At 58.6% G+C, this 24533-nt stretch overlaps 1 protein-coding gene and 2 long non-coding RNA genes across 3 annotated transcripts in view; 2 read left to right on the top strand and 1 right to left on the bottom strand.

Moving 5' to 3' along the window:
* The first annotated feature begins 930 nt into the window (after positions 1-930).
* LOC128778197 (uncharacterized) lies at positions 931-2292 on the top strand. The gene is made up of 3 exons (XR_008423600.1): positions 931-1187; positions 1558-1657; positions 1995-2292. It is a non-coding gene; the product is annotated as an uncharacterized LOC128778197 (long non-coding RNA).
* Positions 2293-2690: 398 nt separating this feature from the next.
* LOC109245620 (uncharacterized) lies at positions 2691-4972 on the top strand. The gene is made up of 3 exons (XR_002070986.2): positions 2691-2989; positions 4095-4217; positions 4688-4972. It is a non-coding gene; the product is annotated as an uncharacterized LOC109245620 (long non-coding RNA).
* The window catches only part of NECAB2 (N-terminal EF-hand calcium binding protein 2), a 28978-nt gene continuing 7787 nt past the window's right edge, over positions 3343-24533 (bottom strand). Inside the window, exons 4-13 of the mRNA XM_053906704.1 lie at positions 22534-22559; positions 22287-22384; positions 11942-12078; positions 9785-9903; positions 9542-9621; positions 6845-6898; positions 6181-6293; positions 4661-4738; positions 4124-4215; positions 3343-3802 (exon numbers count right to left, since the gene is read on the bottom strand). Of these exons, the coding sequence (XP_053762679.1) occupies positions 3774-3802; positions 4124-4215; positions 4661-4738; positions 6181-6293; positions 6845-6898; positions 9542-9621; positions 9785-9903; positions 11942-12078; positions 22287-22384; positions 22534-22559 (826 nt within the window). The 3' untranslated portion in view covers positions 3343-3773. The remainder of the gene's footprint in view (positions 3803-4123; positions 4216-4660; positions 4739-6180; positions 6294-6844; positions 6899-9541; positions 9622-9784; positions 9904-11941; positions 12079-22286; positions 22385-22533; positions 22560-24533) is intronic.

Genomic DNA, 24533 nt, shown 5'->3' with positions numbered 1-24533 from the left:
CTCTTCAAGGGGTGATGCAAACCACCACTGGGGACGATAATTTTCATCTCAACCTGTGTCTGGTACAGATGTGATCCTCATAGGACTGTCAGCTCAGCCATCATCATGCAAGGACACAACGCGGTCAGAGAAACGCCGGCTGGGCCGTCACCCTCTGATGTCCCCCCGATGGAGGTACGAGCTGACCTGGGGCTGTCCTCTGACACTAAGGGACTCCCTCAGGTTTCTGACCACAGCGGGAAGGAAGGGCTGAAGGGGTGTCCCGGACCCAGGGGACCGTGGTGTCATGGAGGGCTTTGGGCATGGGCTCCGGGTCTGCAGCCTGCCATCTACCAGCTGTGCGCCCTTGGCCGGCCCTTGTGCTCAGGTTGCTAACCCAGGAAAACCGCCTTGGGGCCTTGTTCAGCCTCGGCGTCCTCCCTCCGGTGGGTCAGCACCCACTCCTTCCTTCTGCCTCCTGGGCCTCAGTTTCCATCCTCTGGCTCTCCTCCAAAACAAAGCCAAGGACAGCCCCTCCCCCTGCCCCGGGATGGCCGTGAGGGTGAGTGGCAATGGACTTGAAGAGCTGGCGGCACCGAGCCTGGCCTGTCACCGGTCCCGGTCTGTGGTGACACCTACGCGTGAGCGTGGAGACCCTCTTGTCCAATACTAGCTGCGGCTGAGACCGAGTGCTGTTTCGGGGGTACAGTGATTGGCTCTCTGCCCTGAGGGGCGCGGGGGAGCACCTTGCCACTGGGTCAGGTGCCCCCAGGCAGTCGGGCAGGGACACCAGCCCCGGGTGCTGCCGGTCCCCTGAGGACCTGCGCCCCTTCCCCACAGGACGGCCCCCGCACGACTCCGGCGGGAGGTTTGGGATTTGAACTGGGCACAGCAAGAATGTCGTCGGCCATCGAACGCAGGTGGTGAAGGTCTCCATTTGGGCAGGTGAGTTGATTGGGGTTTTTTGGGGGGGGGGGGCGGTTAATTGAGGTGAAATTTATATAACACAAAATTAACCATCTTCACGGCTGCGATTCAGGGTCGATCGGTGTTGTGTGACCACCGTTCGTTCCAAATGACCCTCGTCTCCCCAAAACGAAAGCCCACCCCCCTCAGCAGTCGCTCCCTCCTCCCTCTCCCCCAGCCCCTGAGAGCTGCTCATCTGCTTTCCGTTTCTATTGACTTAACCGTTGCAGGCATCTTGTCACGTGAGTGGGATCACGCGCTGTGTCACTTTGTGACTTGCTTCCTTCACGCGGCATCCCGTTTGCAAGGGCCAGTCGTGTTTGGCACGGGTCGGTATTTCCGTCTTTTTTTGTGGCTGGATAATACTCCGTTGTGTGGCCGGACCTCGTTTTGTTTGATCCTTTGTCAAAGGGTGTCGTTTCCGCCTTCTGGGCCGCTGTGAATAAGCCGCTGTGAACATTCGGGCACAAGTATTTGCTTAAGTGCACTTTGCTGTGTTTTGGGGCACAGCGTGTGCCTGGGAACGGAACGGCCGGGCCCTACGGTAACGGTCGTTACGCGAGGAATCTGACTGGGGTCTTCCGGTGCCGACCCGGAGCCGTTCCTCCCCAGCTGTCTGGGCCGTGTGGCACCGGAGTTCGGGCACGGGATGGGGGCCGGCAGCGCTGGGTCTGCATCCAGGTGGCAGCATTTGCTTGCTGTGTGACCTCTGGTGAGTTACTTGGCCTCTCTGTGTCCCCCCCCCCCCCCCCCGGGAACCTCCGGCTCCCAGGGTGACACAGGCAGCCTGCGTGCCTGGAGGTGACGTGCAAGTTGTGGGAGCTCTGATGCCTTTTAGGGTGGAAATCTGTTCTCCTCAGAGCCTGCTCCCACCCCCTCAGCATCCAGGGAGGCTCCGAGAGCTCGTGGGCTGCAGTCAGCAGAGATGAGCCTAGGGCCAGCGGGCGTCATGGGTAGCACAGTGTAACCCGCCCAGCTCCCGGGGATCCTCGGCTGCACCCCAGAGAGCCTCAGCCCTCTGAGAATATTTTTTGAAATGTTTTCGACAGGGTGAGCACGAGTGGGGGAGGGGCAGAGAGAGGGAGCCACAGAATCCGAAGCAGGCTCCAGGCTCCGAGCGGACGGCACAGAGCCCGATGCGGGGCTCGAGCCCCCAAACTGAGATCATGACCTGAGCCGAAGTCGGACGCTTAACCGCCTGAGCCCCCCCAGGCGCCCCTCTGAGAATATTTTTAAAACAGCTGAGCTCAGAGCAGCCCCCGCTTCGGGGGCGCTTCCCGAAGCTGCCGGCGGGACCCAGTGACGCACCATTCTTGGGGGCCAGGCAGTCTTCAAAGAAGGGTCCCCCCCCCCTTCCAGATGAGAAACGAGGGGCTCTGAGAGGCTGGCTGCGAGCACCTGCAGCTCGGACCTGCGCCGCTAGGACTCAAGTCTGCTGCTTCCGCTTCCTACGAGCCCATGCCGTGTTGGTTTTGTACAAAGGGCCAGCGTCGAGCCCGGCCAGGAGGCGGCAGGCGGGAGCCCGAGCCGGCGGGATGGCCTGGGCAGAGGACCTTTCCAGCAGTGACCGCTTTGATCCCTCCCCCTGTCACAGGCTGCCTGTTCCAGGCACATCCTTGGCCCCGGGGTTCCCACCTGCCCTGGTTTCCGGCCTCCCTCTGTCTCTGCCCTCCCTCCTGCCTTGGGAGGGGGATCCGTGGTTCTTGCTTTCCTCGTCCTTTGCTGCTAGCCAAGACGGGGGACCGAAGAGGGGAAGTTAGGAGATGGTAGAACAGGACTTGACGTGAGGGGTAAGTCTAGGGTCTCGGTCTCCTGTGTGGTTGAATAGCTCGTTGACGGGTGTGCCAAGACTGTGCCCGGAGCCGTCTGGCCTTTGCCCTTGGCTCCTGGGACGTGACCTCTAGGACCTCGGAATGTCCCGACCCCAAACGTCTTTGTTGAGCGGGGGCCTCAGCCCAGAGGTATCTGCTTGACCTCCGGAGGGGCCGGAGGACTAGCCTCCAGTGGAAACTGATCCCTGAGGTTCGGGTCGGCTCCTTGCCTGGTAATACTCTATGCACGTCGTCGCTGGGACAGGAGGGGACAGCTGTAAGCTCTGTGCCTGGCTGCTCGTGGACCCCGGCACGTCTTTCCTTGGCTGATTTTAGTCTGTACCCTTTTGTTGCTGGGTTTTGGGAATCCTCATGCATTACCGAGCCAGAGGGTGATCCTTGGGGCCTCAGGGAACTTTGTAACAGGCAGCAACTTGTCAAAATGCGTACCGTCTTACAGATAAGGAGACAGGGTGTGATGTGGTCAAAATTTCACGGCTAAAAAGGGGCCCCAGACCCCGTGACAGCTTCACTCCTCTAGCTGCCGTCACTAGAGCACGCGGAAGGAAAACACAGCACGCGGCCGTTCCCGACCAGAGTTTATTGGGGCCTGACGGCCGAGCACGGCACGGGCTACGTGGGCTCTACTGTCCTGTGCGGCCCTGGCACAGGCCTAGGTTGGGCACTACAAGGTCTCGGCTCCTACCAGGACGCTAAGGCAGTGGCCAGCGGAGGGGAGGGTCATGCGCGGCCACTGGGGTGGGGGTTCCAGGAGGCCTCCCTCTCCCTGCTGCCCTCTGGCTCCAGCAGGGGTCCGGCAGCTCCGAGGCTGCTCTGCCGATGGGGGTGGGGGAGTAGGGGGGGGGGCTGGGGGGACGGCAGGGGTTCTCCTTCACTTCACACAGCAGGGAACTACATTCTTGTCTGGAAGTACGGTGAAAAGACGGCATGTGTACCAAAGTTTCTAGAAAACAGGGGGCAGGGTGGCAGGTTCATTCGAAGGCCTCGAGGAGGTGGTCAGTCACGGCCCAAGGTGCACCAAGCAGCTGGGAAGGGCAGGGGGAAGACACGTGAGGCAGAGCAGGTGGCCTCTTTCCCCAAGGGGACCACGGCCAGGGTGGGAAGCACATGTCCAGCTTGTGGGGAGGTGCTCGCTGGGGGCCCTAGGAGCCAATTCCAAGGGGGGGGAAGGAATGTCTGGAGGGAGGGAGTAGGGGTACAGGGGGGCACCTGGAGCCACCCTGACACTCTGCCCTCTCCCTGCAGCCGACTCTCCCACTCCTTGAGATCGTAGCCCTGCCCTTCGTGTTCAAGGGCTGGCCTAACACTCCTCTCTAGGACCCCCTGCACACCCAGCTTCCCCGTACCTGGCACCAAGATCCGGGAGAAGGCCTCAGGCTGACTCAGCGTGTCCACCTTGACGTGCCGGAAGGCCTTGCACACGGGGCTCTGCAGGTGCCTGTGAGTTGGGGGATGGGGGGTGTTGAGCCTCCAGCACGGGAGCTCGTGAGGGGGCCCTGCCAGAGACGGCGGGGGGGGGGGGGGGGCTTCCCCTGCCCAGGCAGCCCGGCTCGGCGCTTTCAGCCCTGGGGGGAGGGGAGGCTGACGGCTCTGGCCTCGGAACAGCCAGTGGTCGGTTGGGGGGGGAGAACAGCCAGGTCCTTTCTGGAGTTTTAGCCACAGGGGCAGCAGGTAGCAAACGCGAGCAGCCTCGGCCACCAGGGTGGGCCAGGAACCGGGGTTCAGAGCCCAGCTGGGGGAAAGGGGGTCCCTCCGGATGGACATAGAGGCGTTCAGGGCCCCTGTGGGCCCCATGAGGCCAGCACTCTGCAGCTGGAGGCCCAAGGAGCCAGGGACCCTTGGTGCCCCCCGCCCCCCCAAGGAGGCTGGGGCAGACCACTCACCTCCTCCACTCCTCCTCCGTCTCCCAGAACTCATAGACCACGAAGGTGAGGCCATCAGCCAGCCTCACTGCTGCGATGCTGGGGAGAGAGAGGCTCCAGCTGGAGGGCTGCCCCCCAGGAGCCTGGCAGAGGTGGGAGGGGCCCCTAGCACTGGCCCTCCGGTGTGTTCAGTGAGGATCCCTGCCACCTGATGCCGGTCCCGGAAGGTGGCCAGGAAATACTGAACGAATCGCAACGAAACGACACTCGAAAAGGCCTTACGGCCATTTAAAAACCCCACCTTTCAAAATAAACACATCTTCCTCCTCCTGCCTTCTCTGCAATTGTTTCATTTGATCCTTAAAACTCTCCGGTGACTTGAAATTGACCCAGCAACGGGCGGGGGAGGCCAGGCACCTGTCCCTTCCTGTGTGACCATGACCTGTGTGCCTCCAGGGCCTGGAAGAGGAGGGAAGGGACTCCCCAAGTGAGAAGGCGGCTGGCCTGGGGTGTTGGGTTCCTTCCTCTCGAACCCTGGCCTGACCCACCCCCCACTCAGAACACAGCCCGAGCCTCCAGGAGGAGAGCTCTCTCGCGCGGGTGCCGATCGCCGTGTCATTCCAGGTAATTCCTTGCTTCACCGGACAGGAGGAGCCGGGAAGCAGGACTGCTAATGGCATTGTTAGTTCACCAGCTCCAGCCTCCGACCACACCTGGAGCCGGGGCTCCCCCTCCCACCCTCCCCAACCACCAGATGCACGTCGCCTGCCAGTCAGAACCCATGGCCCTTTGCGCTGCTTGACAAAGGTCATGGGGGCAATGGGGACTATCTGCATTTGGTTACCGGGGGATGAAAGCGAGCCCGGGGACCGCATTTGCCTGGCCGACAGCACACGGCATGCGTTGGGGGCGCGCCCGTGGGCAGGCAGGCGCGGGGTGCAGGGACGACGGTCATTCCACAGGCGAGAAGCCCCTCGGCGTCCTGCTCCCCCCTCCTCCCACGTTCTCCCCCCACCATGAGCTCGCGATCGCCCACCTGCACGACCGCACCTGGCCTGCCGTCCTAGCGTGGCCCGGAAGGACCTGTACGACGCCCCCACCAACGCTGCTGGCCGCCTCCTGACCCTCCCGCTTGGCCCTCAGCACCGTCCTGTCGGTTCGGCCTTAGGGCCTCTCCCCGCCCCTCCCCCATCCCAGCCGCTAGCTGGTCCCGTCAGCCCAGCTCCAGAGCCCAGGTCACTCAAAGACCCGCCCGGACCGCGGGGCCTCTCCTGGCCGCACCCGTCCCCACTCACCCCTCCTTCACACAAAAGAGACCTGACCGGCTCTGCCTTCGGCTCGAGCATCTCCGACACGGTCCCTACCAGCCCCCAGTCCTTTCCTGTCGTCACAACCGGGTCGCTCGAGGCGCTTGCTATGTCCCCAGGTCTCGGCTCCAGCCGATGCCCCCCGCAGACCGCCCTCCCCCCCGGTTCTGCGGCCGCTCCTCGCCCGGCCTCATGCACGTACGGCCCCCCACCTGGATCAAACAGGTCACTCACTGGAAGCAGGTCCTGGCCCCCGCGGTCCCCCGCAGGTACTGGCGCAGGGAGTCCACAAACTCGCTCAGCTGCTCGGGGCACACGGCCATCTCCTGCCGGACCAGCTGCAGGTGCTGTGGGGACACAGGGGAGTGAGCGCCCGGCCACCCCCGCTCTCCCTGCCCGAGCCCCGGCCTCCCCAGACCTTCCGTCAGAGAAGACAGGACAATTGGGCCAAAACAGAACCCAACACCCCTCCTCGCTCACGCGAGGGCTCATTCTTACGCCAAAAGTGGCGAAAAAGAACGAGGACCAAATGGCTAAAAGCAGACGACAGCCACGCCCAAGCAGGACACCACAGGAGGGTGTGCACAGAGGGGCTCTGCGGCCGCCGGGAGCTGCCCGCCCGGCACTCTGGTCGGAGACACCACAAAATCAGGGCCCAGCAAGATTGGCTTCTGGTCGGGTCAGTGTGTGGGGTCACTGTCCCGATCACTTCGCCCCGGGGCCAAACTGATGATCAGAGGACACCCCTGGCTGGAGAGGCGTCCAGGGCCTAGGGCCGCATCTCCCCTCGTGGTGGTCCCAGGGGGTGACACCAGGGGGTGTCAAGGACCTGGAACTCAGTCCTGGCTCCGGCAGGGAGGGGGCCACAGGAGAGGGGCAGGAAGGGAGCAGGCCTCACCATGTTGGTGCCTTCTTCATCTGAGAGGCGCTGCTGAAGGTCAAACCAGAGGGTCTGAAACAACAAAGCACAAAGACGTGTCGGAGACCGAGGCCCCCTCCCCCAGGGAGGCCTCCAGCACTACCACAACGAAACCGGAGAGTCCAAAGCCAGCAGAAAGCTCCAGCCTCTCTACCCCCAGGTTCCAGGGGCTCTGGAGTCCCCGGGGCCAGGCCTCGCTGGGCCACCTACCCTCCAGACACAGGGCCGGCTCTGAAGGAGGCTGGGAGGCCCGGCTGGGAGACGGACCAGAGGAAGTGGCACAGATCCTTTCCGGCCTTGGCATCTGAGAAGCGCAGAAGCCAACCAGACCTAGGCAGAGGGCATTCGGCCAGGGGCGGGGTAGTCTTGGGACAGGACAGTTCTGAACCCAGGATGCCGGCTGCCAGCGGCCCTGAGATCCCCCGTCGGCTGGCCAATCACCCCACGTCAAGACCCCCGGTGCCCCGTCAACCTGATAATGGTCTGAATGGGGTGGTTGTGCTAACACTGGCCTCCGGCAGGCCTCGAGCTACATGCTTCACGAATACATCTTGTCTAACTTTCCCGACTCCCGGAGGTGGGCGCGGCCCCACCGTCAGCTCCAGGAAAGCAGGAACCCCGGGCGCGCTGTCACCGACTCACACCGGAGTCCAGAACACAGCCCCCGATGGGTACTCGGCAGTTTCGCAGCGCACGGCCCCGGGGGTTTGAAGCCAGGGCTCTCTCCCCCGGACCCACAAAACCGTGATTCTTCTGCAACTCGGGCGAGCGCCCGGCACCCCATCAGCCCCACCCAGGCAGCGCCAGGCCCAGGTTGGCACGAAGAGGGCGGAGCCCCCTGCCGGCCCCGGATTGGCCCCCGCGGGCGGCCCGGGCCAATCAGAGGCCAGCAAGCGGGGCCCCGCCCCGTCTCCAGGACACCCAGGTGCTCCGCGGTCTCCAGCCAGCTGGTTGTTAAGACGACCGGAGGCTAAAAATAAGCTTCAAAGAACCTCCCTCTGGAGGCGCTGGGAGTTGTTATGACAACCCGGCCTCGGGGTCCCGCGGAGCCTTTCCCACCGCTCCCACTCAGCTGCGGGCTTCACGGGAGGGGGGATCCCACCTCGGCCTCAGCCCACCTCCCCCCCACCCCCACCCCCGTCTCCAAGTCTGGCCTCAGCCCCCCTCTGCGTGGGGGGAGCCCCCCACCCCGCCCCCATGAAGCCCTGAGAAACCCCAAGCCCATCAAACTGCTTTTTTGCCCTTGCGCAAAAGATGTCAAAAAAATTCAGAAAAGCGGGAGAAATGTAAACTCGCTCAACCGTACGGTTCGGAGATGCCCGCCGGCTTGGTTGACGTAGGGGTGCTGGTCCCGTGCGTGTGCACAGGCTTGGCGTCAGAATAGGGGTGACGACGCCTAACAACTGCTAACATTGCAATGCTCACGACGGAGCAGGCTCCGGGCTAAGCCATTAAGGCTTCATTTTCTTGGGGCGCCTGGGTGGCTCAGTCGGTTAAACGTCCGACTTCGGGTCAGGTCATGATCCCCCGGTTCAGGGGCTGGAGCCCCAGGTCGCGCTGGGTGCTGACAGTGGAGAGCCTGGAGGCTGCTTCAGGGGCTGTGTCTCCCTCTCTGCCCCTCCCCCACGTCTCTCTCTCTCTCTCTCTAAAATAAAATATTAAAAAAAAAAAGACATTTTCTTTAATCCTTACAACAACCCCATGACAAGCGCTAGTCTGAACATTTTCTCTGTGGTTAGAGCAGGAATCTGAGGCTCAGAGAGGGCAAGTCACTTGCCCAAGGTCACAAAGCTGCTAAATGGTATAACCAGGATTTAAATATGCGCAATCTGATACCTGAGCCCTTTGGTAAACCTTTAGGCAACCTGTTCTCTTTCTTCCGAAACATGGTCATTGTTTGGGCTGAACTGTATCCTCTCCCAAATCGTAAATTCCAGACCCATCTCCCCCCCTCCGCCCCCCCAGCACCTACAAATGTGACTCTGCCGGGAAATAAGGCCTTTGAAGAGGTAATTACGATGAGGTCACACGGGTGGGCCCTAATCCAACGTGACCTTGATGGTGTCCTTGGAGATGAGGACAGAGCCGAGCATTGAGGGAGGATGCGTGAGGACACAGGGAGGAAGTGACTGTCCTCATGCCCAGGAGAAGGCAGCCCTACCCCCAGCCTGAGCTCGGACTTCTAGGCTCTAACGTGACGGAAGAAATGGCCCCGGTTTGAGCCCCGCCTGTGCTACGTGGTCACGGCGGCCCCGGGAGACAAAGGCGGTCATACCACGAGGACCCGCCGAGTCGTGAAACAGCCTCTGAAGACAGGACTCGTGTTTCAGAGATCTATGAGAGCCTCCTCATTCCAGAGGACTCTAAGCTCTCCTGGGACGCCGCCGGGACCCCCCGGCCCTCACCCACCACCCTGCTGCCTCCTGGCATCCCCAGGCCGGCCTGAGAGCAGAGGCGCAGGGAACCCTGTCCCCTCCCCGCACACGCCCCTGCTGACTCTGTGTTCCTTGAGACGCCCCTCCTGGCTGCCCCTTGCCCGGGGCACCTCTCCAGGACAGGTACGAGGGACATCTTCCCCCTAGTCCTGGTGGCCAGGCTCCCAGGCTCCTGCCCGGACTCCGGGCGACGCTGCACCTGCTGGGGGCAGCGGAAGGGGGCGTGGCTCCGCAGGCTTACCTTGTTCTCCAGCCGCCCTATCAGCTCTGCCAAGCGGCTGATCTGGGCTTCGAGCCCCTCCTCCTTGGGGTCCACGGTGACTAGGAGACAGGATCGGAGATGCTCATGGGGGGAGGGGAGGGCAGCCCCCTCCCCCACGCTGTCCCAGTCCCGCTTGGAGGCCCAGGCTGCATCCAGGCCGCTGTCAGAATTCCACCCCCACCCACCCCGTGCTCCCCACCCCAGGCCGCCACATTCTCTCACCAGGCGGAAGACTCTTCCCTTGTTCCGCGGCCCCCAGCTTGTGGTTGGGGGCCTGGGGGGGAGCGGGGCCGGCACACCATGTCTCCGCCGCGCCGTGGCTGGGTTTGCTGTGGTTCTGTCTACAGTGTGAGCGGAGGAAACACACGCTGTGAGGGAGGCCGCAGGGCCCCGTCCGCTCTCAGCAGCTTTGGCAAACGTTAGGCAGCGGCCGTGAGCCCAAACACAGGGCACTTGACCCCGTCTGGCCCTGTTCCTGCCAGGCGGGCGTAATGGCCTCTGTGTCTCGGCAGAGTCGTTGAAGCCCGAAGGCAGGTGACTTCACCAAGACCACCCAGCAGCTGGCAGGGCAGTCAGGATCGAACTTCACTGCATTCTAGGACCACACGGCCCAGCCCCGTCCCCGGGAGCATCAGTTCCGGGGCTGGGGTGACGCTGAGCCGGGCCCCCACCCCACTGCCTAACTCGCAGCACCCCCTCCCCCTCCCTGTGCGGCGGGGAGCCCGGGTCTGTGCCTGCGAAACAGCCCGCCTCTCTGCAAAAGGGAGCCCTAAGACACGGTCCAGAGAGACCATGGAACAGGACAGAAACATCCATGATCCTGACCTCAGCCAGGCCCTAGAGAGAGGGGCCAGGCCCCGTCCCCCGTCCACTGCCCCCAGGCACACCGGGGTGCACACAGGTGCACGGCCCTGGCACACCCTGCCAGGCACACGCGGCTCACCCAGCATGTGCCTGGCACGACAGTAGGGGCTCAATCGACGCTCGGTGAATTCCCGGACACCCGCGTGCCCAGAGATGCTGGAAAACTCACCGCAGACATCCAGATACACCCAGACACACACAGCAAACGCGCCCTGTGCCCAGCCCCCCTTCTGCACCTTGGTGCCTGCCTCTCCCCTGTGCCGGGGGGGCCACCCCAGCCTTCCGGGAGACGGCGGAGGCCACGGAGTCTTTGAGGCTCCACAAACCAGCGGCAAACTGCGGCAGGGGTCCCCCAGGGGCAGCGGGGCTTTGAACCAGTGGCTGGCGCCTGGACGGGGTGGCCTAAGGGGACTTTGCAGCCCGGAGCCTCAAGAGCTGAGATTTGGGGCAGTTTGAGGTCGGAGTTTGTGTCGGGAGGTGTCTCCCCTTTGTGAACTGCCCCCCCCCCCAAAGTCCCACAGGAAGGTCCCAGCACAGGGGCGGGCAGGTGTAACCGCCCGCCACGGAGCTGGCGCTGGGCAGGAAATCAGCTACAATTGGGCGGCAGCCTAATCTACAGCAGGAGAAAACACCACGTTTTTCACCAAGAGAGTGACCCCAAAAATGAAGGAAAGCGAAGTGTCAGCTTCCAGGGCTGTGGCCGTCACCACCGGGGATGCTCAGAATCGCAGAAGCAGAGTTCTGGGCTCATTCCAATCCGGCAGGCGCGGCCCGGGGCCCGGGATCTGCATTTTACCTTTCCCAGGTGATCTGCCCACAAGGGGCTCAGAATAAACAAATTTTGGGAACAGTGTCACCGAGCAGCCTTCGCGACCGTATCCGGTTGGGACCAGCCCCCGCCGGCCAACATTCACATGCTCAACCCCCCACCCCCACACCGGACAGCAACCCATATCCTGGCCGGGCCGAGCCTCTGGCTGTGAATGCATGGCCGGGCACAGCCATCCGAGGCCCAGCAGTGTAGACATCTGGCTGTTTTTCTCGTCTACCCGGATTTCCTTACGGCCCCTCTGCACCAGACGCATCGGCTGCTCTGGAAAGAAAGGGCGAAGGAGACTTGGTCTGAACTTGGGACGGCAAACGTGAGGGCTGGTGACCCCAGGGCCTGGCATTGCCGGCTGGCAGGAAGGACTCCTCCTCTCTCTGGACACCAGGCTTTCCCTTCCCGACACGGCGCTCTGCCTGAGTTGGGACCTCAGGGCCTTCTCCCCGCCACTCCGGACGCACGTACCCCACGCACACCTGGCATTCTTCTACACGCACGCGGTCTCGTTCAGTCCTCACGCGCACTGAAGACGCAGGCACGGGATCGTCCCCACTTGACAGACAAGCGCGGCGCCCGGCCCAAGGCCACTCAGTCCCCAAGCACACGACCCGGCCCCAGCAAGCAGCAGGTGGCCGCGTGTGCGTGTGAGACACATGCCCACGTGACCCTGCGAGGTCCCAGTGACGCACCGGATCTGGCTGGTCTGTTCTTCAATGGCCTCCACCGCACTCTCCACGGAGCTCAGCAGCGACTGGATCTGATTGGCCGTCTCCTTCAGGAGAAAGCGGGTCACAAACTGGTCCACGTTGCTCCCGCCCTCGTACACCTGTGGAGGGAAAGAAAGGGGCACACGTGGGAAAGGGGTTAGGGAGGGAACTTGGGTGTGGGGTCTGGCATGGAGCGGGATGGCGGGGGCGGGGGGGCACCTGGGGCTGGTGTCTCTGTCTCGCAGGAGGACATGGGGACCCCAGCGCCTCCAGCTTGGAGCATCAGGGAAGGGGCTATGGATTCAGAGATGGCGGTATGAGCCCTGGCTTCCCCATGTACTCGTTCCTGCCCTCTACGACCACGGTTGGAGTCACTTTAGTACCTATCCTACAAGGTCCCATGGAGGACTGGGTGACAGAATGCGTATAAAATGCCTAGCACAGGCCCTGTAACATAGCAAATACTCAACGAGCGGCAGCTGCTGGGATAAAGATGATGTTAATACCGACTATCGTGGTGGGGAGGAGGAGGGGGAGGAGGAGGAGGAGAGGGAGGAGAGGGAGGAGGAGGAGGAGGGGGAGGAGGGGGAGGAGGGGGAGGAGGGGGAGGGGGAGGGGGAGGGGGAGGGGGAGGGGGAGGGGGAGGGGGAGGAGGGGGAGGAAGGTGACGGCAGCGATGCTGATACTGGGAGAGATGGGGAAGACGATGATGGGGAGGGGGAGGTGGTGATAAGGGTGGTGGTTGGTGGTGCTGTTCTTGTGGACAGGGGTGAAGTATGTGGGGAGAAGAGTAAGTGACCCTACCCCCTCCTTCCTCCCAGGAGGCTTCCTTGGCCTCGTGGGCCTTCAGGATGCTACACAGAGAAATGAAGGAAGACTCAACAGCGACCGGCTGGGGAGGTCCAACTGGCTCCTCCCAAGAAAAAGCCCGAGACTCAGTCTCAGAAGCCTCCTCCCGGGTCCTCTCCTCCCCTCGGGTCAGCAGGGAGCCTGGGGGGCACCCAGAGACGAAGATTCAGAGGCCACGAGGAGAAGAACTCAACTCGAGGGAAAAAGAAGGAAAAGGGTTTCCACAGACTTCGCGGTGGTGCGGCTCTCCCCTTTTGTCAAGAGTCTGCGGCAAAGACCTTCCCCAAGGCTTCCGGATCCGGCTGAGAAGCCTTTACGGCACAACTGAGGTTCTGGCTGAGCCAGGTCACTCAAGGATGGTAAGGATCACAATGGCACTGTGTTGGGGACGCTGGGCCCTGAAACCCTGTGCGACTCTCCCGCCTCCTCGGCCGAGACCCCACCCTCCCGAGCCAACCGCCCGGCACTTTGGAATTCCGCCCGGTCCCCGGCAAGGCGAGGAAAAACAGGGCTCTCAAGGAAAGCAAATTAAACCATCCATCACTCTGACTGGGAATTGATTAGCAACGAGGGCACAAGGGAAACACGGCTGGAGACAGAGAGGGAAACAGAGGCAGGGGAGGGGAGCACGGGGAGGAGAGGCACACACGGGGAGGCGTGGAGGTGGCCACCCTACGCCAACACCGGAGACGGGTCCCGACGACGCAACGGTGCCAGAGAGTACGTAAGGTTCTGCTCGCCTAATGCATTTCGATTATTGATTATCCTCCCTAGCAAATAGTTGAAACCACACTCAAGCCGGTGATCAACGGGCCCTGGACAAATGAACGGCCAAAACGAACGAGAAGATGCAATGTGGTAAGAAACTGAAACGCAAAGAGAAAGCCTGCTAGGAGCCATCAAGCAGAAAAATGAGCTGAAGTGAAGTGTGTTAAGAGCACTCGGCTCAAGCGACTGAGGGTGCAGCTAGCGATCCGTGAGCGTAACCCGTTAGCTGAATTCCAAAAAGACACGTGACTTTCAAAGGAATAAAAATGCAGGGGCGTCTGGCTGGCTCGGTTGGTTGAGCATCCGACTCTTGATTTCGGCTCAGGTCACGATCTCGGGGTCGTGAGATCAGGCCCCGTGTGGGGCTCCGCACTGAGTGTAGATAGAACCTGCTTGGGCTTCTCTCTCCCCCCGCCCCCACCGTCTCTCTGCCCCTCCCCCATTCATGTGCACGCGTACACGCGCGTGCACGCACACACTCTCTCCAAATAAAAAAAAATGTTTAAATTTTTAAAGGACTCAAATGCAGCTTTTACGGATTTCTCCTCCACCATAATCAATGCCTCCCTCAGCCAACAGAGCAACTCCACCGATTCCAGAGGGAAAGGATCGGATCTGGGAATCGCGTGTCGTGTAGACACACGACTCCTCTTCGGGGTATAGGGCGATATTCGGAAATCTGCAAATTTCTGACGTGTTACCACATGAGCACCTTTCTGGCAAAAAAAATGCCTAGGAGTCTCCCCCCCAAACACACACATATCTAGGGCTGAGTCAAAGAAAACAGTCTTGAATAGGGAAGTCATGGAAGGAAGGGGCAGTGATGGAGCCGATTAAATGTAAGGGTGCAGGGTCAGGAGACGAAAACGTTCATCGGCGATAGTTTAATTGCAGTCACACTGGATTATGTCAATAAAGACCGGAGAAGTATGGAAAAAAAATATCTGAAAAGCTCAAAAACGCCTTGAACTCCTCAAAAGGGAGTCGATGTGTCCCATTAGCTAGGGATAAAAACACAATGAGGAACGTTCACGGTGCCAGGGGTGCCTGGGTGGCTCAGTTGGCTGAGGGTCATCCGGCTTTGGCTCAGGTCGTGATCTCACAGTTCATGAGTTCGAGCCCCGCGTCAGGCTCTCTGCTGTCAGCATGGAGCCTGCTTCGGATCCTCTGTCCCCCTTTCTTTGTCCCTCCCCGGCTTGTGCGTGCTCGCTCGCTCTCTCTCGCGCGTGCGCAAAAATAAACACCGAAGAAAGAAAAGGGGCGCCTGGGTGCCTCAGTCAGTTAAGTGTCCGACTTTGGCTCAGGTCACGATTTCGCAGTTTGTGAGTTCACGCCCCCCGTCAGGCTCTGTGCTGTCAGAGCAGAGCCTGCTTTGGACCCTCTGTCCCTCTCTCTCCCGCCCCTCCCCTGCTTGCTCTCTCTCTAGCAAAAAATTCACAACGCCTGTTTCAGAGGTTGTCCACGAAATGAAAACTACAGCGTCTACCCCTGAGACCACAATCGGTGCTCTAAACAAAGCTGACCATCAAAAGGTCACAGGTCAAACGGACAAGGGAAGCACACAAAACGGGAATCGTGAGAGATTACGAGAGCAGTTGGGACAGACCGATTACGACAATAATGAAACGCGGCCTAAATTCCCTCACGTAAAGATACAGTCCCAGATTTGATGAAATGAGACCCAAATGGAGGCACATCGAAACCAAAACAGCACCGAGCGATTTCCAAAGAAAAGTCTGGGCAAAAGTCCTGTCACCAGATTTGGTCAAATGAAGACGTTGCACGAGAGGATAGGATTTAGAGAACACGGTATCGCACAAGGTGAGAAGGGTCACGAAACAACGGCAAGAGGCATTCTGCACAGCAAGGGCAGGATGTCACCGCACCATCATGCAACCGGAGAGGATATTGCTATAAACATGGAGGTGGGGATTCACATGGACACAGCCACTTTTTAAAAAATTTTTTTTCAATGTTTATTTTTGAGAGAGAGAGCGCGCATGAGTGGGGGAAGGGGCAGAGAGAGAGGGAGACACAGAATCCGAAGTAGGCTCCAGGCTCCGAGCTGTCAGCACAGAGCCCGACGTGGGGCTCGAACCCACGAGCCGTGAGATCATGACCTGAGCCGAAGTCGGACGCTTAACTGACTGAGCCGCCCAGTCGCCCCGGACACAGCCACTTTATCAAGCAATTGTGCTTTCTCTCCAGAGCCTTGCACTGTCGCAGACGAGGGGTCTGGAGTTCTTTCTTGTCCAGCAAGAGAGCGGACGCAGAAATGAATACGAGAGAGGCTAAAGTCTGACTAAGAAGCAAAGGGTCTGGGGGGGTGGTGGGGACAAGCGGTGTTTGTGATCAAGGTACATTGGCATCAGATGGAAAGTAATTTCCTGCAGGTGAGGGAACAAGTTACTCGTGATCCCGGTACAATATCGCGCGAGCTAACCTCCGATGCTTTTGCCCAGTGGTGGCAGCTTTCCGCTCTAAGCTTGTTTCCAACCCATTTAGGTAAATAGAACCTATTTCCCCACATTGCACGGCTCCTATTCTTTGACTCAGTCATTCCATTTACGATAATCTGTCCCTAAGAAATCGTGCAAAATGAGCACAAAGGCTCATGTCTTGAGGTTACAGTGTATATTCATATTAGCAAGAACCTGGTAATCATCTAATATGCCCCAAAACAGAGGAAAAGTAAATTTAAGTAAGAATGTTTAAAAAAAAAGATGCTTCTGGACAGTTTTAATCACATAGGGAAAATGCTAAGATATTAGGTGGAAAAAGTACAAAAAATAAGTTTTGTACACAGGACAATATTAAATATGTTAAAGAAATACACATGGGAAAAAAGGTTCCGAGGTAATAAGAAACATGTTAACAGTGGTAAGGAATGGTGGGAGTTACAAATGGTTTGAACTTTTTCCTTATACTCTTCTTTATTTTCTAAATTTTACAAGCTGAATACGTACCATTTATATGATAAAAAGAATAAAGGTCTATATGCATCAAACAACATGGCTAAAAACCTAGTAAGGAAAACCATTAAAAACACAGAGTAAATAATTTGGTGTGACAAATTAGCTCATCGTTGTCCCATAGGGGAGATAAATTGGACGATAAATAAGGATGCAAACACCATTGTTAGGGGCGCCTGGGTGGCTCAGTTGTTTGAGCATCCGACTTTGACCCCGGTCGTGATCTCTCGGTGTGTGAATTTGAGCCCCACATAAGGCTCTCTGCAGTGCAGAGCCTGCTTGGGATTCTCTCTCTCTCTCTCTCTCTCTCTCTCTCTCTCTCTGCCCCTCCCCTGCTCACATGCTCTCTCTCAAAAATAAGTAAAACATTAAAAAAAAAGAGCATCGGTAGGCAAATGTGAAGGTCTTTTTTTTTTAATTTAAACAAATTTTTTCATGTTTATTTATGAGAGAGAGAGTGAGCAGGGGAGGGGCAGAGAGAGAGAGAGGGAGAGAGACACAAGGCAAATATGAAAGTCTTTATGTTTAAGTTTATTTAAAAAAAATTTATTTTTTAATGTTTATTTTTGAGAGAGACAGGGCGTGAGCAGGGGAGGGGCAGAGAGAAAGAGAGGAAGACACAGAATCTGAAATAGGCTCCAGGCTCCGAGGGGTCAGCACAGAGCCCTATTCAGGGCTTGAACTCGGGAATGGCAAGATAATGACCTAGGCCAATTTGGATGCTTAGCCGCTGAACCACCCAGGTGCCCCATAAGTTTAATTCCTAGACAGAGAGAGAGAGCGAGCACGAGTGGGGAAGGGACAGAGCGGAGAGGGCAAGAATCCCAAGCAGGCTCAGGCTCTACACCGACAGCTCAGAGGCCGACGCGGGGCTCGAACCCACAAACCGTAAGATCGAGATCTGAGCTGAAGTTGGAGGCTCACCGGACTGAGCCATCCAGCCGCCCTAGCGTGAAAGTCTTTAAAACGGACAAGAAAGATGACTGGGTTTCCTATCAGCAGGCCCTGTGGGTTAACTAAATCTTCCCTTGTTTGGGGGCTCCTTTTAAAACTCCGCAGAATGTAGAAGAGAGATGATGCTGAAAAATAACTCTCATCCACAGCGACGCACAGGAATTTTGTCTGGCAGAATGCAATTGTCGCCGTCACCGTGGACAGTGCCCGGTTCTGCACCGATTCACAGATTCGCTCAGAGCTCCTAGTTGCCTCTATCCATGGTGCGTGGCCTTGGAATTTTCCTTTGAGCTAGCTGTAACATCCTGCTGGTTCTCACGTTAATTTAGGAGTTTTTAAAAATATTCATGTTGCCTTAAAAAAAAAATGGGGGGGGGGAGCTCGTGGCTGGCTCAACTGGCAGAGCACGTGACTCATGATCTCAGGGTCATGAGTTCAAGTCCCACACTGGGCGTGGAGTCTACTTAAAGCTAAAAAAAATTGGGGCACCCAGGTGGCTCAGTCGGTTAAGCGCTGGACTTCGGCTCAGGTCATGATGTCATGGCCTGTGGGTTTGAGCCCCGTGTGGGGCTCTGTGCTGACAGCACGGAGCCTGCTTTGGATCCTTGGTCTCCCTCTCTTGCGCTGCCCCTTCCCCACTCCTTGCGCGCTTGCTCTCTCTCAAAATTAAATATTAAAAAATGTTTAAAAATTAAAAAAATTAAAACTTAAAAAAATTAGAATATTCAAGTTCTGTATATTGAGAATAGAAAACTAAGACAACGTAATTCTTTACTTTCGTTATTCAGTCATGATAAGATCATAAATTAGATCATGAGTACCTTAAAAAAATTTTTTTTTAACGTTTGTCTTTGAGAGAGAGAGTGTGAACAGGGGAGGGGCAGGGAGAGAGGGAGACACAGAAACTGAAATAGGCTCCAGGTTCTGAGCCATCAGCACAGAGCCTGATGCAGGGTTCACACTCACGAACCGCGAGATCATGACCTGAGCCAAACTCCGACCCTTAACTGACTGAGCCACTCAGGCGCCCCCATCGTGAATACCTTTTTAAATAAATAGTGGCAATATGGTAAATGATATAAGGATTTTGCGTGAAAATCGTACCCCCAATCCAAATAGATATAAGTAAGTGATATGAACTCTATTTCTGGGATTAAAAAACTATTGAAGAAAATTCCCACCTGCAGAGAAAAAAAAAGGCTCAACTGATTTTTCTCAATTTTGAAACAAAAATTTACAGTGGCTGGTGTTGTCGTTAACATCCGTAATACAAATTAAAATGTTGGTGCTGAAAAAATGAAATAGCTCTACTTGTACGAGAGACAGCATTTCACCTTTGTATAGTGTATCTTTTTTTTTTTTTTTTTTAAATTTTTTTTCAACGTTTTTTATTTATTTTTGGGACAGAGAGAGACAGAGCATGAACGGGGAGGGGCAAAGAGAGAGGGAGGCACAGAATCGGAAACAGGCTCCAGGCTCCGAGCCATCAGCCCAGAGCCTGACGCGGGGCTCGAACTCACGGACTGCGAGATCGTGACCTGGCTGAAGTCGGACGCTTAACCGACTACGCCACCCAGGCGCCCCTGTATAGTGTATCTTTTAGGAGCGTATACGTCATAACAAAGAAAAGCCAAGTTATTTTCCCATTTCATGCTCTGAAAAGATCCAGGTCATTGTCTCAAGCGTCCAAGAGATCATTAAAAAAACAACTTGGGGCACCTGGGTGGCTCAGCTGGTTGAGTGTCCAACTCTGGATTTCGGCTCAGGTCATGATCTCACGGTTCATGAGTTCGAGCCCCGCGTCGGGCTCTGTGCTGAACGCTTGCTCAGAGCCTGGATCCTGCTTCGGATGCTGCGTCTCCCTCTCTCTCTGCCCCTCCCCTGCTTGCACTCTGTAAATGAACTTTACAAAGTTCCCTGAAAGTAAATGAACTTTATCGAACATGCAGTGCCTGTTTTGTGCCAAATAAGGTTTGAGATTTTTGAAAAAAATCATCGACAACATACGACACATAACTGATCACAAAACCGAACACGGCCGTGCTAGGTTTCGGGAAAACTAGCTAACACGGGCACAGAAAGTGACATTTCACTGAAGCTAGGGTTGACCTTGGAAAAAAACTACTAAGATGCTCTTCTCCCCCCGTTTATACCTCGACCCCAGCCTCGTGGATAAATTCTTTCGGTCTCTGAACGGAAAAATGACTCTGTGATAGAGAAGCGGGTTCACACACAGCAGATATTCAAAAGGCCTCAATTTCTGAGAGAGAGAGAGAGAGAGAGAGAGAGAAATCGCTTGGCTAGCGGGAGGGCTGCAGAGCGGTGTGGACGAACTCGGCGACACTCCAGTTCTATCACAGGTTGATCACAGGAAGTGAAGGATTGTTCCACAGAAAAGACTCTAAAAATAGAATCCGCCCCATCAATCGCTTCAGAAAAATCACGTAATCACAAAGGCAATTTAAAAACTTCACTACCACCTCCTAAGACAAAATTTAACGAAGGGAAGGCAGAGATAATGTTTTGCTTTTTTCCGAACAGGCTGAGAAGGATTCTAAAAAAGGAGCTGGTATTAATATTGTAATTAGGGGAGAAATACTGGAGACACGCGCTTGAAAATCAGGGGCAAAACAAAGAGAGCCGAGGTAGCACCGGGAACAGGACTTCGGAACGGCGGGAGGGGGGGACACAGAGATCGGGGGGCCGCACAGCAGAAATGAGTCAGCGCGCCGGTTTGCAGCTCACGCCAGGACTGCGCAGAGACAAAAAGCAAACGGGCCAACCCAGGTCGGTGACGAAGCGTTTGAAGTAACCAGGGAGCTGAGCTGCGTTTCTACCGCCGGAAAGCAGTTCGAAAAAAACGCAAGTGAAAGAACTGCCCATCACGGCTGCAAAAACCATCAACTCGGCCGCTAAAAACATCCCATCACGTGCGCGTGCTTTCCGAGCGCCGGGTGTCCGAAACCGGTCCGAGGTGAACGGGGAGATAGGAAAATGCTCTCCTTGGTGGGGAGTCCGGTGCCCCTCTGAACAGTTCACGGCCAAAGACCAGGAAGTAACCACGCGCGTTCGTGTCGTCGCGAGACGGCACTGCTGGGAAGGGGCTCCATCTCCGGGAGCCCCGTGGGGCCGGGCGGTGAGGGTCCCGCAGCCCGTCCGGAGCCGAGCCGGGGTGACGCCCTTGTCCGCGCAGGGATTCCGGAGCCTGGGGTCCCTTCCACCCACCGCCCACCTGACACATTCAGAGCGTCCAACCACAGTCCGGGCACATGAACGACGACAGGCGACCAGTCTCACACGATATTAAAATACGCTCGAGAAAAGCGAGACTCGTGACGGCAGGACACGACCAGAGGAATGGAAACGTGGGTTGAGTGGAGGCGCGCGATCAGGCCCAGCAATTCTGAGACCGGCGGGAAGACAGGGACGCCCTAACACACGGCAGAGGACCCCCTGAAAAACCCGAAGACGCTGATACATCTGACGCACCGAGTACCGTCTGAAACACACACACGGAATCGGTCTTACGTCCGCCTGGGCATACAGCAGGAGCCTAATGAGAAAACGGTCACCTCTGCTCTGTGCCGGGCCCCGAGCTAAGCACCTGAGAGACCTTATTTCATTCGATCCCCGTAAGGGACTCTAAGGTGAATGCTGGAGAAACTGAGGCCGGCCGGGGGGCAGCGACTGGCTCGGGGTCCTTCAGCCAGGTCTACATGTCCCTCCCGTGTGTGTCTTGCTCCCCACCCCCCCCACACCCCCCCCCCCTCCCGCCTTGCTCAGCGTGCGAGGCTGCCCTCCCGGCTGACCGAGCCTCCAGTCACCCCCCGCCCGGCCCGGAGTCCGTACCTCCTGCAAGGTTCCTGACCCCGCTCCCTTCTCCTTCCGGCCAGCAGCTGTGGCCATCTAGCTATGGACCCTGCAGGGATCACCCTTCCGAGCCTGTTTCCAGAGCTCTGAAACGGGGGCAGCGACAGGGTGACAGTGGCCACGCACAGGGCAGCAGCGAGGATTAACCTGAGCGTTGAATCCCGGCCATCGCGGGTCCTCAGCCAACTTAGCGCCTCTTCTCCGGACGCAGCGAAGGGACACGGCCCCCCCTGCCCCTCCAGCAGCCACCAGCCCAGCGGGGTGTGGACTCGGAGGCTGGGGGACCGGCTGCTTCCGCCCACGTGCGCTTCAACAGAGAAGGCGCGACGTCCGGCCCCCACCCTGGCCCCGGCCCCCCGCCTTCTGTCCTCCTCCGGGGCACATGCTAACAAGGGGGTGACAGGACTGGGGGCTGAGCCGCTGGAGCCACACGGGAGACCTCTCCCCAGGCCACGCGGGGGTCCCCGCACCGGGCCTGCTGCCTGGACAGGGTTCACACACCGGAAACTGCCTGAAACCTAGATCGGGTGCAGACGCGTGAACGCGCCCCTTTCGCTCCCCTTCCTGCCTCGTGACCCGGGGAAGAGGGTGAGATCGTTAGGGTCCACACCTGTCCGAGGACCCTGGCGGGCTCGGGCCGGCTGCCGCTCCCTCTCCGCGACGGCAGGCCCGGGGCCGGGCCCAATTCCGGGACAGGGCCTCACGCGCCAACCTGCCGCTGGCCAGGGCCGGTCACCGACCCGGTGCGTTCACTTCACAGCGGAACCCGGCTCCCTGCGGGAGCCCCAGGGAAAGCCCACCCCGGACCCAACCCCTGTCGCCACAAATCCAGGCGCCCCGGGGTGAGGACGCCCCGTAAGAACCCTAACCGGCACTCAGACCTCGGAGCCCCAGGGCCGCCCACGCCTACCCACCTTCTTGGTGTAGCCCATGGCCTTCAGAACAGAGTGATTCAAGGTCTCCAAGGAGGCCAGGACGTCCTCATAATCCCCCATGTGGTCCACAAAGTAATCTGAGGGAGGGGAAAGCAAAGGTCAGGGGTCACAGGAGGAGGCTTCCACCCCAGCCCTCGGGCCTTCCCGTGCATCCCACCTGTGCCCCCGGGACTCCCGGGTCCCATCCCCCGACCCCAGTCCTGGTCCCTGCAGATCGGGCACCTACCACACAGCTCCTTGGTGTCCACGTGGCTGCAGAGAGAACGAGGGAGACTCAGGTCAGGCCTGTCCCGTCCCAGCCGCCCTCCCCGCCCCCCTGCCCCAACAGCACGCAGGGCCCGGGGCTCGTCAAACACCTGCCGTGCCTCCTCTCTGGACCATCCTACGTGCCGGCACCTGAGCCAAGTTCACAGGTGAGGCGCAGCAGGTAAAGGATGCCCTGCCCCCCACCCGGAAGGACAGAGCAGGGATCCACCTCTGCGTGACCTCTGACCCCACTACCACTCATTTCCTCTCCCCTGCTGCGCCGACCGTGTCCCGAGCGCATAGGACCAAGAATGGGGCTGAGTCAGGGGCTGGGCAAAGGGAGGGAAAGGGACAGAAGGTGGAGGGCCCAGGACTCTGACAGGCTGTCAACAAAACTCATGCGACACGCCGCCCCTCGGCATCCCTGCCGGCTGGGTCCTGGGCCAGCCGTCCTCGTGCCCACCCCAGCCCTGGGGTCCCGCGGCCCCATTCCTAAGGCGTGGAGAGGACCGGGCCCTTCCTCGGAGGACGCTAAGCACCGAAATGCCACCCAGGCTGGTGAAGGTGCACGTAGCAGCCTCAGAGCAGAGACGTGACGGCAGGGTGTGCTGGGGGCGGATGCCAAGGGACCCGAGCGTCTGTGCAGTTCTGGGAGCCTTGCCCTGTCTGGGCGCCAGCTCCCTCACTGAGAGAGGAGGGGCTCCCTGGGGTAGAGAGCTCGGGGAACCCCAGGTGCCCAAGATGCTTTCTGGGAGAAGGCTCCTGGGGCCCCATAAACCTGGGTTCAGAGGCTTTGCCAGCCCTGTCTTGGGAAGCTCCTTGAATTCCCACCACACGTTAAATGTTCTGACGAGTCCCGCAGAGAGGAAGCCTGTTTCGGTTGGGCTTAAACTAGGATTTTACCACTCTTTCTGATCCACGTGAACCGTTTTGGGCAGAAAACCTACTTAGCATCCCAAGGAGCAAATGTTTATAGGTCACACCCCAGGGAATGCTGGAGAGACTCATCCTAGAATCCTTTAGAGTTCTGACCTTCTAGAAGGTCATGGCTAAACTCTCTGACCGATGCCTCCACTCGCCCTGGCCCTTTCAAAGCTCCCTGGGGATCACAGAGGCCTCCATCCGTCTCCAGAAACAAAGCCCTTCACTGGGTCTACAGCAGAAAGCTGTTTCTTTGACGCGGCCTTCCTTGGACAAGGACACCTGGCCACCTGGTCCCCAGCCTGTGCCTCCCAGGACACTCAGCCCCGGCCTCTGGTCCAGGTGGCTACTGTGCCGGGTCCCTTGCAAACAGGCTCGGTAGCAGCTCCTTGTCCACACTAGGCCAGTCTGTCTCAGGGGACCCCAGCTCATCAAATCTGCTTCACGCAGCACCCCCCGCCCCCGGAACTCGGGTCCCCATCGCCTGAGTGGGGCCCGAGGAAGGTGACCGGGTGGGGGGCGGAGAAGGGGGCTGGGGCATCCCAGGCAACGAGGGAGGCTGCCAGGTCGGGCAAGCGTGAGTGGAGCATACACTTGGCACTTGACTTCGGGGTGGGTGAGGCCAGAGTTTCCGGTTAGTTCTGAGACGCAAGCTCGGGGGGTTATGACGGGTTGCCTCGGACACCGAGCTAGAAGCCGGGTAGAAGGGAGAGCCAGGGTGCGTATCTGGTCGGTCCGGTCGAAGACAGGACCGGTGAGGACCAAGGTGATAAGAGTTGACCCCGGAGCCGGGGTCACTCACACCAGGGCTTGAGTTCGCAGAAGGGTGACGTCACTGCCACTCTTCCCTTTTCGTTACCCTGCGTCCGTGCTGCAAGACGTAGGGTCTCTTCTTCCGTAGCCACGTGTGCTCAGAAGACAACTTTGCCGGCACAACAGCGTCCTGCCCACGCCCCCAGGTCACCCCAGCCGGCAGTGGGACGGGGGGTGGGGGGGTGGCCAGACAGATCCGAGGTTTGGATCAGCCGGCGTGGGGGTGTTTCAGGGGTCCTGCTCCTC

Source organism: Panthera pardus, unplaced genomic scaffold, assembly GCF_024362965.1.
Source record: "Panthera pardus isolate Hobbes unplaced genomic scaffold, ASM2436296v1 HiC_scaffold_19, whole genome shotgun sequence".
Classification (NCBI taxonomy): domain Eukaryota; kingdom Metazoa; phylum Chordata; class Mammalia; order Carnivora; family Felidae; genus Panthera; species Panthera pardus.
Note: the sequence above shows the minus strand (reverse complement) of the source record. Positions and strands in the feature narration are given on the sequence as shown.